This window comes from Pongo pygmaeus, chromosome 1, assembly GCF_028885625.2.
Source record: "Pongo pygmaeus isolate AG05252 chromosome 1, NHGRI_mPonPyg2-v2.0_pri, whole genome shotgun sequence".
Classification (NCBI taxonomy): Eukaryota; Metazoa; Chordata; class Mammalia; order Primates; family Hominidae; genus Pongo; species Pongo pygmaeus.
Genome location: NC_072373.2, coordinates 184,418,908 through 184,434,302, shown reverse-complemented (window position 1 = coordinate 184,434,302; position 15,395 = coordinate 184,418,908). Strand labels below are relative to the sequence as shown.

Here is a 15,395-nt window from a genome sequence, read left to right as displayed (position 1 = left end):
CCCAGGACCATGGGAACTCATCTCTTACATCAGCATGTCCTGGATGTGAGAGACATGGAGTCAAAGGAGACCATTTTGGAGCTTTAAGATTTGACTGTCCTGCTGGATTTCAGACTTGCATGGACCCTGTAGCCCCTTTGTTCTGGCCAATTTCTTCCATTTGGAACAGTTGTATTTACCCAATGTCTGTACCCTCACTGTATCTAGGAAATAACTAGCTTGCTTTTGATTTTACAGGCTCATAGGCAGAAGAGACTTGCCTTGTCTCAGATGAGACTTTGGACTGTGGACTCTTGAGTTAATGCTGAAATGAGTTAACACTTTGGGGGACTGTTGGGAATGCATGATTGGTTTTGAAATGTAAAGATAAAAGATTTGGGAGGGGCCAGGGGCAGAATAATATGGTTTGGCTGTGTCCCCACCCAAATCTCCTCTTGAAATGTACTCCCATAATTCCCACATGTTGTGGGAGGGACCAAGGTGAAACAACTGAATCATGGAGGCGGTTTCCCCCATACTGTTCTCATGATAGTAAGTTTCACGAGATCTGATGGTTTTATCAGGGATTTCTGCTTTTGCATCTTCCTCATTCTCTCTTTGCCTGCTGCCATCCATGTAAGACGTGACTTGCTCTTCCTTCCCTTCCATCATGATTGTGAGGCTTCCCTAGTCACGTGGAACTGTAAGTCCAATTAAACCTCTTCCTTTTGTAAACTGCCCCAGTCTCAGGTATGTCTTTATCAGCAGCATGAAAATGGACTAATACAAATGGGTACCTACAACAGTACTTACTTCACTGGGTTTTTCTGTTAATTAAATGTGACAATACATGTAAAGGACAAAAACATTCCCTGACATTATCTTGGTAAGCACGCAACAGATGACAGCTATAAGCTTTTCCAACACACAACGTTTTGCTATGCTCTGAATCCTTATGGTAACAACCGTCTACATTATTCCCTTGTCACTCAATATGTGGCTTTATATTACTATTAAAACTTCATAGGCTGGACGCACACCTGTAATCCCAGCACTTTGGGAAGCTGAGGGGGGAGGATTGCTTGAGCCCAGGAGTTCAGGACCCCATCTCTACAAAAAGATTTTTAAAAATTAGCCAGTGCAGTGGCATGTGCCTGTAGTCCTAGCAACTCGAGAGGCTGAGGCAAGTGGATCCCTTGAGCCCAGGAGGTTGAGGCTGCAGTGAGCCATGATCATGCCACTTCATTCCAGCCTGGGCAACAGAGCAAGACCCTACCTCAAAAAATAATAATAAAAAAAAAAAATAGGCTGGGCGTGGTGGCTCATGCCTGTAATCCCAGCACTTTGGGAGGCCAAGGCGGGCGGATCACCCGAGGTCAGGAGCTCAGGACCAGCCTGGCCAACTTGATGAAACCCTATCTCTACAAAAAATACAAAAATCAGCCGGTTGTGGTGGCATGCGCCTATAATCCCAGCTACTTGGGAGGCTGAGGCAGGATAATCACTTGAACCCAGGAGGCGGAGGGTGCAGTGAGCCAAAATCGCACCACTGCACTCCAGCATGGGCGAGAGAGCGAGACTCCGTCTCAAAAATAAATAAATAAAACAAAACGTTATCATGCTACTTTACTTCCCTCTGCAACAAAACTACAAATCCTTTTCTGTTTCTTCATCGTTAATAATAATTATAATTAGGCCAGGCACAGTAGCTCAAGCCTGTAATCCCAGCACTTTGGGAGGCCAAGGCGGGTGGATCACCTGAGGTCAGCAGTTCAAGGCCAGCCTGGCCAATTTGGCAAAACCCCATCTCTACTAAAAAGTACCAAAAATTAGCCAGGCATGGTGGGGGGTGCCTGTAATCCCAGCGACTCAGGAGGCTGAGACACAAGAACTGCTTGAACCCAGGAGACAGAGGTTGCAGTGAGCCAAGATGGCACCACTGCACTCCAGCCTGGGCAACAGAGAGAGACTCCATCTCAAATAAATAAATAAATAAATAAATAATTATCATTTACTGAAAGCCCATCATGTGCCAAGATATATATTACTTAATTCTCTAGCATTCCAACAAGATATTACTCAGTTTATGGAAGAGAAAACAGACTGAGAAAAGTTAAGTAATTCACCCAAGGTTATACAGCTAATAAATGGCCAATTCAGAATTCAAGCCCACAGTTTTAACCTTTTAAGCTACACTGCCTCACAGCACTTAGCTCTAAACTCATGCCATTAAGCTATACTGTCTCACAGCACTTTAACCATTAAGCTACACTGCCTCACAGCGCTTAGCTCTAAACTCATGCACACAGAAATACATTAATACTGTGGTCCTAATATGAGAAATAATTTTGCTTTTCCATTGCATATTAATTACTTGTATTTATTATCCACTTTAGCACTCCTCAACCCACTATAATCTAGCTTAGTCTTCCAATACTCCACTAAATTTGCTTTGATAGGCTTTCAATATCCTTTTAGTTATCAAATCCATTACTTCTCCTGCCACTCATCCTTTCTGTGTAATTTCATTCTTAGCATCTACCATCAACTACACACCTAAGCCTCCCAAATCCTTTCTATACCAAGTTCCAAATCCAAACAATCAGCTGCCTGCCCCCAATGAGCTCCATTTGTGTTCTCACAGGAACCTCGAACTCACTGGTTCCAACCCTAAACTCTCCTCATGTACTTCTTATTTTGGTGAAAAACACCATCTTCCAGTCTCTCACACCAGAAATCTAGGAATAATCTTTGACTTCTCCCACACCTGCTGGTCAGGCATGAAGTCCTTAGCATTCCCATGACCTCCCGCTTCTTTTCTGCTACTTCTCTAGTCCAGGCCCTCATTATCGTTTAACCTGATGACCACAACCGTTGCAGTCATGTGCAAGTCAGGCTGGTGTTCCTGTCTACAGTCTTGTTATACTACAATTTATTCTCAGACTACTGCCAAAGTTGATATTCAATTCAAAAAAATATTCAATGAGCACCCCTTATGTACTCCCATACATAGGTAGGTACTAGGGCTACCAGGGAGAATAAGCCACCATGCCTACTCTCAATGAGTTTACAGTTGAGTGGGCATAGCATTCAGTAAATGTTACACTAGAGATCAGGACCAGACACTGTAGGGACCCAAAATACAGCCCCTAAATTGGTCTCTGGAATCAGGGAACAGTTTCTAGAAAAGATGATTGATATATAACCTGAAGTCCTAATGAATAAGCAGGAGTTAATTTGGCAGAATGAAGAAAGAGCAGAGGAGAGAGGAAGTTCAATTTGGTGCCATTATGGAAACAGCAAGTGGTTCCAATAGTAGGGCTGTGCAGTTTGAGGGGGTAAAAGCAAACAAGACAGAAACTATTGGGGAAGAAAAGAAATCCTGTATCACTGATGCCCTTTGGAGGTACTAAGTAGACTTACCGTTCAATCTCCTTTTCATTCCCCTCTCTGCGAAATCGCTCAATATATTCTTTGCTATGTTGTTCTTGTGTGTGACACTGCTCTTCAAATATTTTAATTGTTTCATTAAAAGCTTCGATTGCAGTCCTCTTCATCTGTATTTCCTACAGGAGAGAAAAAGAAAAAACACAGGCTTCATTATCTTTATTATTTTCTTCTAACCTTGGTCTTAAACAAATTTTGTAATTCCAGTTATTAATGTAATCCCATATAACACCTAGTCTTTCAAAAGTCTTTCTCCTTGTTTAGGAGGACTAAAACAAGAGCTTTTATTCAACCCCTACTCTATTACTTGTATGTAAAATACATCATTTAAACTATAAAATAGGCCAGGCGTGGTGGCTTACACCTGTGATCCCAGCACTTTGGGAGGCCGAGGCAGGTAGATCACTTGAGGTCGGGAGTTCAAGACAGCCTGGCCAACATGGCAAAACCCCGTCTCTATTAAAAATACAAAAATTAGCCAGGTGTGGTGGCGGGCGCCTGTAATCCCAGCTACTAAGGAGGCCGAGGCAGGAGAATCGCTTGAACCTGGAAGGCAGAGGTTGCAGTGAGCCAAAACTGCGCCACTGCACTCTAGCCTGGGCGACAGGGCAAGACTTTGTCTCAAAAAAACAAAAACAAAAAAAGAATCTGAATCACGATTCCCCAAAAATCTTCAGGTTAAATTTTGTTCAGTTTGCTTTTTAGAAAGGCAATAAATATGCATAAGGGTCTAAAAAACTGCTGTCCTGAATGTTTACAATTCTAGAAGTTTTGATGCTTATGGGATAATTCCTACATTATCTAGCACTTACTAGGCTGGGGTGTTTGGTTTTGGTTTTGGTTTTAGTTTTGGTTTCGGTTTCGGTTGGTGGGTGGGCGAGTGGATTGGTTTTTTAAAAACTGTTGCCTAAGCTGGACTTGAAATCCTGGGCTTAAGGGATCATTCCACCTCAGCTTCCCAACTAGTGGAGACTTTAGGAGGGCACCACACACCCAGCTTAAGCATTTGTCATTTTCAGCAATTGATTACTGAGAATCCACTATACAGAAATTACCATCTGGTGATAGAGATTTGTGAAACATGAAGCCTGCCCTCCAGGACTCAGAATATACAGGTGGAACAGATTTCTGAACTCTAATAAGGTTTGGTTTCATGTCATGGAAGAGGCAACCAAGTGATATTAACTAGTTATTTATTGCTTTACAGAGACTTCACAGAGGAGGTGACACTTAAGCTAGGTCTTAAAGAACTGAGATAGAGGAAGAAAATATAGCACTGCACAAAGGAGGCATGGTATAATGTATACATAAAATAACAAGGCATGTTCAAGGATTAGTAATTGCCCAGTAGGGCTAGAACATTAGAGGATTAGCAGATGAGGGAGGCTGGAACCTTGTGATAGTGCATACAATTGAGATTACATCATATATATCTTAATACTAAAAACTAACTAGAATTCCCATATGCCAAATATCTTGGTACTAATTCTACAACTCTTAAATTATAGTGGAGAGCTTTAGCTCCCTTGCAAGTTAGAAATTATAAAGTTCTGACCCTGGATCTTCAAAGAAAACACTAATAATTTAGACTTTATTAACACTGGTAGATATATTGGTAAGTAGAGCAGCAAAGGGAAAAGTATTTGATATCACTACTAAGTCAGCACCTCCCCCATAAACAATGCCACTATACCACTACACCTGCCACCAAAACTACAAACCTACCTGTTCACCTCTTCTCTCCCTTCCCCTCCCTTTATTTACATGTGCTCTGGGTCTTAGCTCCCCTTCCTTTCTGGGTGCTTCACTCTATTGTATAAGCTAGCCCCTTTTACATCATTAACTCTCCCAGTCTAATGATTCCTTCTTAGCAGCATATAAACAAGCTCTGGTAACAACACTTTGAAAAAAAAGCATTCTTATTCCGAAATTCTCTTCAAATCACAGATAAGCTTCTTAAAGAGTTGTTTATGGCTGGGCGCCGTGGCTTACGCCTGTAATCCCAACACTTTGGGAGGCTGAGTCGGGTTGATCACTTGAGGTCAGGGGTTCAAGACCAGCCTGACCAACATGGTGAAACCCCATCTCTAGTAAAAATACAAAAATTAGCCAGATATGGTGGCAGATGCCTGTAATCCCAGCTACTCAGGAGGCTGAGGCAAGAGAATCACTTGAACCTGGGAGACGGAGGTCACAGTGAGCCGAGATCATGCCACTACACTCCAGCCTGGGCAATAGAGTGAGACTCTGTCTCAAAAAAATAAGTAAGTAAAATAAAAAATAAAAATAAAAAAAGAGCTGGCCAGGCACGGTGGCTCATGCCTATAATCCCAGCACTTTGGGAGGCCGAGATGGGCAGATCACCTGAGGTCAGGAGTTTGATACCAGCCTGGCCAACATGGTGAAACCCTGTCTCTACTAAAAATACAAAAATTTGCCAGGGATGGTGGTGCACGCCTGTAATCCCAGCTATTCGGGAGGCTTAGGCAGGAGAATTGCTTGAACCCAGGAGGCGGAGGTTGCAGTGAGCTGAGATGGTGCCACTTCACTCCAGCCTGGGCGACAGAGCAAGATTCTGTCTCATAAAAATATCAATAATAAAATAAAATTTAGGTCAATAATGTCAAAAGAATATAACTTTAATGAATATATTTACTAACAACAAAATTAATTTAAATTAGAAATAAATAATATATTTGAAAGTCCCAAATATTTAGAAATTAAAAACACAAGGGGCAAAAGAAGAAATCACAGAAAAATAGAAAATATTAAAAACTGAATAATAAGGAAAACAGTATGACAAAATTTGTGAGATGCATATACACAGTGCTTAAAGGAAAATGTATTGCTTTAAATGCTTATTTTAGAAAAGAAGAAAGTTTTTAAACCAATGAACAAAATTTCCACCTTAAGAAGCCAGGAAAAGAGAAAATTAAACTGAAAGCAAGCAGAAAAAAATTAAAAAGAGCAGAAATTCATGAAATAGAAAGTAAACGCTAAAAAAATCCATTATTGTTATCTACTAGAAAGAGCCCAGGGTAAGTTATTGTTGCACTAAGAATTCACTAGGAATTAAGTCGAATCAACATAGACTAATGCTTCTATAAATCATTTGATATTCAAAGTAATAACCTGTGTTCCAAGAGAATGTACATGAGAAATACAGTTAAATATATTTTCCTAAGCCACTTCTACCCAAATATTATAAAAGGTAAACTTCTCTGAAGATACTCAGCTTCATCAAAATTCCAAACACTTTTGACAAACTATGTAACAACTTAGGGCAAATTAAACCAATCCAAGTCTAGCTAAAAAAGAATCTAAAAAGTAGTCAGGCCTAAGAAGTCCTAGGAAAGAAACTAGATTATTCTACAGAATTTTGCTCTATATCATAAATATGAAAAGTATTACTGGTTATTAAAGTTAATGATCTAAAAACTGTGTAGCTAAGTCTACTAGTAAGCCCACAATTTCCACCTATCAGCTCCTTCTTCCTCAGTAAATCCCCACATGTTAGCTGAGCACACCTGACCAAATAAAAACTAGATTTCTCAGCCTCCCCTACAGCTAGCTGTGACCTGTAGCTAGGTATGGCCATGTGACTTAGTTCTAGCCAGTGGGATAAAAGTGAAAGCAGAGTGTGCTCCTTCTAGGAAGTTGTCTTAAAGATAGAGAACCTTCCTTTCTCCTTCCTATTCTTCCTTCCTGTTTACTAGAATATGGTTGTGATGGCTGATATTAGAGTAAGCCCTCTTCCACAGATAGCAAAGCATCAAGACAGAAAATGCCTATAAGTTCTGAGGACAGTGGAGTTACCCTAACATCCCTGTAGTGCCTATATACACATGAAAGAAAACTAAATTTCTATCTGAAGCCTTTGTTTTTTTTTTGTCACTTGCGACCAGTTAATATTAACTGATACAAATTATATCCTTAACCAATTAAGAAGGGAGGGGAATTTATATCATTAAAGTTTCAAAAAGGCTGTTTAAGCCTTTAAGACATTAAAACAGCTAAAGATCATCAAGTGAATGATAGAAAATTTGATGTAACTAAAACACTGCACACATACTAGTCAAAAACAACATAAATATACCAACCTGGGATGTTCTAGTATATTCTTCATACAGCCTATCATACTCTTTACTCTTCTCCTGATACTGAGAGTGGTATTCTTGCAGTTTTTTACCTACTGCATCAATATTATCTTCTTTTACCAACTGATCCTATACAGGTAAAGAAAAAAATAAAGAATGTTAACAATTCTGATGTGTGACTTTTTCCACATCTATTTTTTAAAGGAAAATATCACCTCAACCATCTATTATTTTTAAACTGTATTTCAACTGTACAACTTTAAGCCACTGTATTAATATCAAGCACACAAATATACCAAATCCTTTGATAATATTAAGATCAGCCTTTAAGTCACATCAAAATGATTAATACTTTAAAAATTAAGAAATGAAGTGGGAAACATAAATGTAAGTATTTTTATATAAAGGTAACAAGTACATGCAATAAGATATTACAGAAGGGTAGCCACAAAATAAGTTCCAAAAATATCTAAAATCTTAAGTAGGCACTAGGCGCAATGACTCATGCCTATAATCCTAACACTTTGGGTGGTCGAAGTGAGACGACTGCTTGAGCCCAGGAGTTCAAGACTAGCCTGGGCAACATGGCAAGACCCTGAAGTTGTGGCATGCACCTGTGATCCCAGCTACCGGGGAGGCTGAGGCAGGAGGACCACTTGAGCCCAGAAGGTCAAGACTGCAGTGAGCCATATTCATGCCACTGCAATCCAGCCTGGGCAGCAGAGACCTTGTCTCAAAGTAAATAAATAAACAACAAAATGGCTAGTTTTTTTAAACTGATAAGCCTGGTAAATAAAATCAAATAAGGCTGTTAAATAATCACTTGCTCAATAGCTAGCAAGGATTTCCATAATCATACCTGTTGGTATCTGGACACTGGGTACATCAGCTTCACATCAAGTTTGGGATTGTACTGAGCAAGAGATTCATGGTGATAGTGGTTAATGAGCTCCACCACGGAATTAAATGTCAGAGGATCAGAAAAGCCATATTTACCATCCCGGTGATAGATCTTTATTAACTTATTATTGCCTCCCTTCCTGTGAACAACAAGACAACAACTGTGGATTTTTTTCCCCCAAATTCAACTGAACTACTGCTTTCATATGGAGACGTGAAAGTTTGGTGTCACATGATAAACAAGTTTTACTATGTTAATGAGGCTGGAAGGAGTGAAAAGGCATGTTATTGTGTGTGTGAACATATATATATATATTATTCATTTTGCATTGTTTTGTCCATAAAATACTTTGGTTATTAAAGGTCAACATATCTACACAGCATTCAGTATGAACAAATGTAGCCAAAAAAACCACTTAAGAAAAATAAAACAGAAGTAAATTCTATTTTTGTTTATATTCTGAATGAATTTTCAAATTTAAATTCTATCAATATTTTTATCAGGAAGAACAGAAAAAATCTCTTAAGGACCTAAAGATATGTGGTTGTATGTCTCTGCGGGGGGAGCAGAAGCCATCTCTATATGAACGGAATGATAAAAATTTGTCACACAATCACCAACACACTCAAGGTTTTGTTGTTAATGCACAAACATAACTGAGCTCCTTAATCTATGATTTATAGCTGCATAATTAATCTAGAACCTTATATTATTTTGCCTTTTACACTTGCTTATAATTCTCAGAAATGACTCTTCAGGCAATCACAACATGCAAATGATTCAAGTCATTCAACTGTTTTACAAAGTATAGCTTTTGAAGAGCTATGTATATTAGATGAATGTAATTTCATGCTTGGACAGTTCAGGCCACCTTTGTTTACTGAGTCATATCTAAATGGTCTCTTAAAAGATAATTTATAACTAAAGTTTAAAATAGCAATGTTTTGCAAGTCCCATAGGGCATAACCTAAAACCACAGCAGGCTGATTCATAGCAAAATGCTGTACCATTCCCATTCAACTCTTCTTATAGCAGCATGCAGGCTTATGCCCCTATCTCTCTTTATGCCATGCCATTTTATATAAATGGCATTTACATAAAGACGTTTTTTGTAAAAGGTCAAACACAGTAAGATTGACCCTATAAGCTGATTTAAACAATGTTTAGGTCAGATTTTAGATGGATGATAAATTATTTCTATTAAATGTACATGAGAAGGACCATCTAATCATATACAGTTACTATAAATGTGTACACTCACACATACAATAATTGCAAGCTGGCCTCTCTGTTAAAGTTAAAAGACATTCATTCATTTAAAATGATGTGCTGAATATCTATGTGCCAGGAATTACACAATGCACTACAGATATATGATAAACAAGCCAGATACAGTCCATGCTCTCATGGAGCTTCCAGTTTAACAGCATAAGGAACATATCTCTGTCTTTCAGTTTATTAAGGAAGATAACAAACTTCTCAAGACAGAACACAAAAATAAACAACTAAATATACCAAATGGTAATAAGTCTATTGGGAAAAAAAAGCAGAGTAAAGGGAAAGGAGTTCTTGTGATAGAGGAATTGTTTGAACTGCTCAAGGAAAACCTCTCTGTTCAGGTGACATTTGAACAGAGTTCTAAGTGAAGTGAGGGAGCTAGTACAGCAGATATGTATGGGAAGTTTCCTAGAGAGAGATGCGGTAAGGGCATGCTTCGCATGTTCAAGGAACAGCAAGAAGGCCAGTGATGCTGGGCCTGAATGACCAAAAGGGAGAGTAATAGGAGACTAGGTAAGAGATGTAAAAGGAGCTTAGATTATGTAATAACAGTCTGTAGGTTACTGTAAGGGCTTTTACTGAGTGAGATGGGGAGGCACAAAAGGGTTTTCAGTAGAATCATATAATCTATCTTGTGGTTTAAAAGGTTCACTCTAGCTGCTGAGTTGAGAAAAGACTGTTCAAAGGAGGCAGCGGTAGAAGTGGAAAGATCACTTGCGAAACTTTTATAATGATCTAGGCATGATGGTGTCTTGGATGAGGGTAGCAGTAGTAGAGGTCATAAGAAATAGTGAGATTCTTAATATATTTTGAAGATAGAGCTGACAGGATTTGCTGATGGCTTGGATACGAATATGACAGAGAGACAAGATAAAGATGATTTCAAGGTTTTTGTCATAAGCAATCAGAAGAATGGAATTGTCATTTATTGACATGAAGAAGGCTATTTAAAAAGAATGAGTTTATTCCAGGCACGGTGGCTCATGCCTGTAATCCCAGCACTTTGGGAGGCCGAGGCGGGCAGATCACTTGAAGTCAGGAGTTCGAGACCAGCCAGACCAATGTAGTGAAACCCCGTCTCTACTAAAATACAAAAATTAGCCTGGCGTGGTGGAGGGCACCTGTAATCCCAGCTATTCAGAAGCCTGAGGCAAAAGAATCGCTTGAATCCAGGAGGCAGAGGTTGCAGTGAGCCGAGATCACGCCACTGCACTCCAGCCAGGGGTACAGAGTAAGACGCTATCTCAAAAAAAAAAAAAAAGAGTATGTTTAAAGGGGGAAAAAGTTTGGTTTTAGACACTTTAAGTTTGAGATGCCTACTAAACATTCAAAAGCAGATGATCCAGCAGGCTACTTAAAGAATCTAAAGTTCAGGAGAAAGGTCTGAGCTAAAGATAGAAATTCCAGAGTTACCAGCCGATGTATGTTACTTGACGGTGAGCATAGCTGGACAGAAGAAGAGGTCCAAGGCCTAAGCACTGGGGTATGCCAATGTTTAGTGGTCAGAGACATGGAAGGAAGAACCAGCAAAGGAAACCAAAAGGGAGCAATTAATGAAGTGAGAGGAGAACTAAGAGTGTGATATCCTAAAAACCAATACGTACAAAAGCACTTCAACAAAGAGGAAATTATCAACCAAGTCCAATGATAATTAGGTTTGGCAAAGTAGATATCACTAAATGAACTGACTAAATGGTTTCAGTGAAATGGTAAGGATAGAACCCTGACTGGAATGGATTCAAGAAAATGAAAGAAGATAAAGAAGAAATGCCCAAAGACAAGTGTCTCGAGGAACACTGCTATAAATAAGGGCAGAGAAATAGGAAGTATCAGAAAGAGATATAGCGTCAATTATTTACTATTCTTAAATGGGAAATAATAGAGTATATTTATATGCTGATGGGAATGACTCAATAGAGAGACAAAAATTGCTGATCCAACAAAGAGGACAAGATAATTCCTAGAGTGAGGTCCTTGAGTAGATTAGTGGGATGGGATGGGATCCAGTCTACAAACAGAGAAGCAGACCCTGGACAAGGACATGAACAGTCATCCACTGGAACAGTCATCCACTGGAACAGAAAAGCGGCAGACTATTCACATTAATGTGTAAATATGTTGATAGCTGTGGTAATAGAAGCATAAAGGAGTTCTCGTCTGACTGTGTCCACATATCAGTGAAATTAAAAGCAAGTTCTTTAGTTAAAAGAGGGAAGAAGGGTTGTCCTTTAAAAGAGAAAAAAAGAACATGTGAAATTGTCATTTAGGAAAGTGACGAGGAAGCAGGATGAATGCATTGTGGAAATGCAGAAGTTAAGCTGGGCAGTTTTAAAGGTCACTTAAGGTTAGTGGTCATAATTAATGTGAAACCAGTCCATGTGGTCACGTCCCCTTCTCCACATTCAGCAGCTCAAGTATAGGCAAGGACTAGGTGGAGAACTGAATTTAATACTGTGTTGGAATTTAGTCTGGTGACTACACTGGAGGAAGAGAGGAGCAAGTTTGTTAAGGATATATTCACATGGGTAATTTTAATAATAATGTACCATGGACTCTAAGCACAGATGAGAGAAGGAATGAAGGAATTAAAGGTCCTGCTAGTCCTCCTTGTATCTCAGCACCTAGTCCAATGCCTGACAGATAGCAGATTCTTAAAGATTTGTTAAGTATCCAGATTTTCTATAACAAATACTATTTACCAATTTAAAAAATAAGAGCTACTGAACTGAAAAATCTCTATTTCTTCACTACCTACTACTCTCTGAGTCTGGTTTTACTCTCATTCCTCTCATTTGAGAGTCACCAATGACTTTGAACAAATTCAGACTCTGTCTCCTTCCTTTATCCCAGGACTTCCTTCTCCCTCACTCTCTCCCTTCTTAATATTTCATCCTTCCATAACTTTGATGAAATTATTATTTTCTTTCAACCTCTCAAACCACTCTGTCTCCTCCAACCCTAGTTATTCCCTAAAAAAAAATTTTGCCTTCAGCCTCCACCTTTTAAATTTTATATATTTTTTCCATAAAAATCCCATTTATGCATATGGTAGCTTGACTCTTTCTCTGGCCCTATACTCTCTCCTAAGCATTAAACCTAAATTTCTAGCTATATCCTAGATACATTTTTACCTTGCAGTTCTGGAGCAGCTAGAAGTCAACATCTATCCCCGTGGTGGCTCATGCCTATAATCCCAGCATTTTGGGAGGCTGAGGCGGGCAGATCACCTGAGGTCAGGAGTTCAAGACCAGCCTGGCCAACATGGTGAAACCCTGCCTCTACCAGAAATACAAAAATTAGCTGGGCATGGTGGCACACGACTGTAATCCCAGACTCAGGAGGCTGAGGCAGGAGAATCGCTTGAACCTGGGAGGCGGAGGTTGCAATGAGCCGAGACTGCGTGCCATTACACTCTAGCCTGGGCAACAGAGCAAGACTCTGTCTCAAAAAAAAATATATATATATATATATATAAATTATATATATTATATATAAATTATATATATTATATATAAATTATATATATAATATATATATAATTTATATATAATATATATAATTTATATATAATATATATAATTTATATATATATTAAATATATATAAATTATATATATAAATTATATATATATAAATTTTATATATATATATAGTCTGATCACAACGTCCCTGCCGAAAAAATGCAGTGGTTCTCCCCACCTACCTACAACATTAAATACAAACTCCCAAGTTTTGGAATTCAAGGCCCTCTTAAACATGACCCCTTTCCTACCTCCTATCCCCTACCACTTCTTCTTCACAAACTTTATCTTTTAGCCAAACAAGACTACATCTCACAGAAAGCAGCTATAAAATCTCACCTCCGTATATTTGCTCCTATTGTTACCTATTCCTGCTACTCCCCTCCCACTTTCTACATGTCCAAACCTATCCCCTTCTTCAAGATATTCTGCAAATGTAATCTCTTCTGTGAAGGTCAGTTTTCTACATTCTCTTAACAAAGATATCTCTTTTCCTCCTTTCAGCCTCCAAAGGGTATTGTGTGAACCTCTCCTGCTATTAAACTTTCACTCAAAGCCATTTTCTCATTCCCTTTGTCCTCACTAGATTATATATTCCCGGAGACAAAAGTTTTAACTCATTGTTAGATACCCTGCAGAGTAATTAGCACTGAGTTGCAAGTATTTATTAAATTGAATGAAGATCACCACTCTTCTGCCTTGCAAAAATCTATCAAGGCCTAGCTCAACTGTCATTTCCTGCGAGAAACTTTCTCTCTGTCTTTCTCTCATTAATTCTGTCTTTCATTCAAACATTTACTCAACACCTATCAAACACCTACTGTATGTCAGACCTTGTGATAGATACATGAAAACTTTCAAACATTCTTGCTAATGCTATCAAGTGATGAATGGATCAACAAAATGTAGTATATACATATAGCAGACTATTATTCAGCCTTAAAAGGAATGAAATTCCACAACTTAGTGTGGGATCAAAACCATTTTCCAGATAAATAAGAAGCACATTCATCTATTAAATAAGTATTTATAGCCTGGGCATGGTGGCTCATGCCTGTAATCCCATGACTGGGGAGGCCAAGGTGGGAGGATCACTTGAGACCCTTAATGTGAGACCAGCCTGGGCAACACAGTAAGACCTCATCTCTACGAAGAAATTTTTACAAAATTAGCCACCAGTCATGGTGGCACACCCCTGTAGTCTTAGCTACTCGGGAGGCTGAGGCAGGAGCCTCAAGGCTTCAGTGAACTATGATCACATCACTGTACTCTAGCCTGGGTGACAAAGAGAGACCCTGTCTCAAAAAGACAAATATAAATATATATATACATATATATATATGTGTATATATATATATTTATTTATTTATTAGGCATCCATTCTCTAATGCTTACCCATTATCAGGCACTAATCTAGACACTGGAGATACAGCAATCATTAAACAAAATCCCCAACCTCAGAGAATTTCAATTGTAGTAGGCCAAGACAGACTAGGTGGGAAGGGAGAAGAAAATAGACAGTGAGCTGCCCATACAGCGAATCAGTCAATGCCGCAAGTCTACATGAGTCAGACTATTCTGACTGTTGCTTTGCTTCTGCTGTCTGTTATGATAACCATGTCCACCTTGCCTTTGTCAACTGAGTCCCTTCACTTGGCCTCTGCTACCCTGGGATCCAGTTATTCCCATTGCATTTAAATTTTTCAATTGACTGACTGCAGTTTCCATTTTAAGGTCCGGCCTACAGAGAAGGGCAATCATGGCATTTAGGGATGATGGGGTTCTCCTCACAAATCTGTTTCTCAAAGTACTGCTGAAAAGTATGTGGTCTGAACCCATCCAGTGTGAATAGGTAGATTTTAATTGACTATCCACTGTAGCAACCCAGTCTCCTGCCTAATTTGAATCTCTTCCTCTGTGTTAACCAAGGTAGATCAGACACCTCCAGCTGGCTCACAGTAGGCCATCTTTTCATCCATGTTTCAGCCTACTAACCAAATAAGCTGTTGCCTTTTCTTTTTCTTTGAGACGGAGTCTTGCTCTGTCGCCCAGGCCAGAGTGCAGTGGCGCGATCTTGGTTCACTGCAACCTCCACCTCCCAGGTTCAAGCAATTCCTCTGCCTCAGCCTCCCGAGTAGCTGGGACTACAGGCGCAGGCCACCACATTCAGTTA

General features: G+C 39.2%; 1 protein-coding gene across 14 annotated transcripts in view; it reads right to left on the bottom strand.

Moving 5' to 3' along the window:
- PIK3R3 (phosphoinositide-3-kinase regulatory subunit 3) overlaps positions 1–15,395 on the bottom strand; it is a 133,646-nt gene that overhangs the window by 18,515 nt on the left and 99,736 nt on the right. For all 14 annotated transcript variants that reach the window (XM_054489668.1, XM_054489679.1, XM_054489695.2 and 11 more), the window contains 3 exons: positions 8,383–8,563; positions 7,527–7,652; positions 3,403–3,545 (listed from right to left, as the gene is read on the bottom strand). In XM_054489668.1, the coding sequence (XP_054345643.1) occupies positions 3,403–3,545; positions 7,527–7,652; positions 8,383–8,563 (450 nt within the window). The remainder of the gene's footprint in view (positions 1–3,402; positions 3,546–7,526; positions 7,653–8,382; positions 8,564–15,395) is intronic.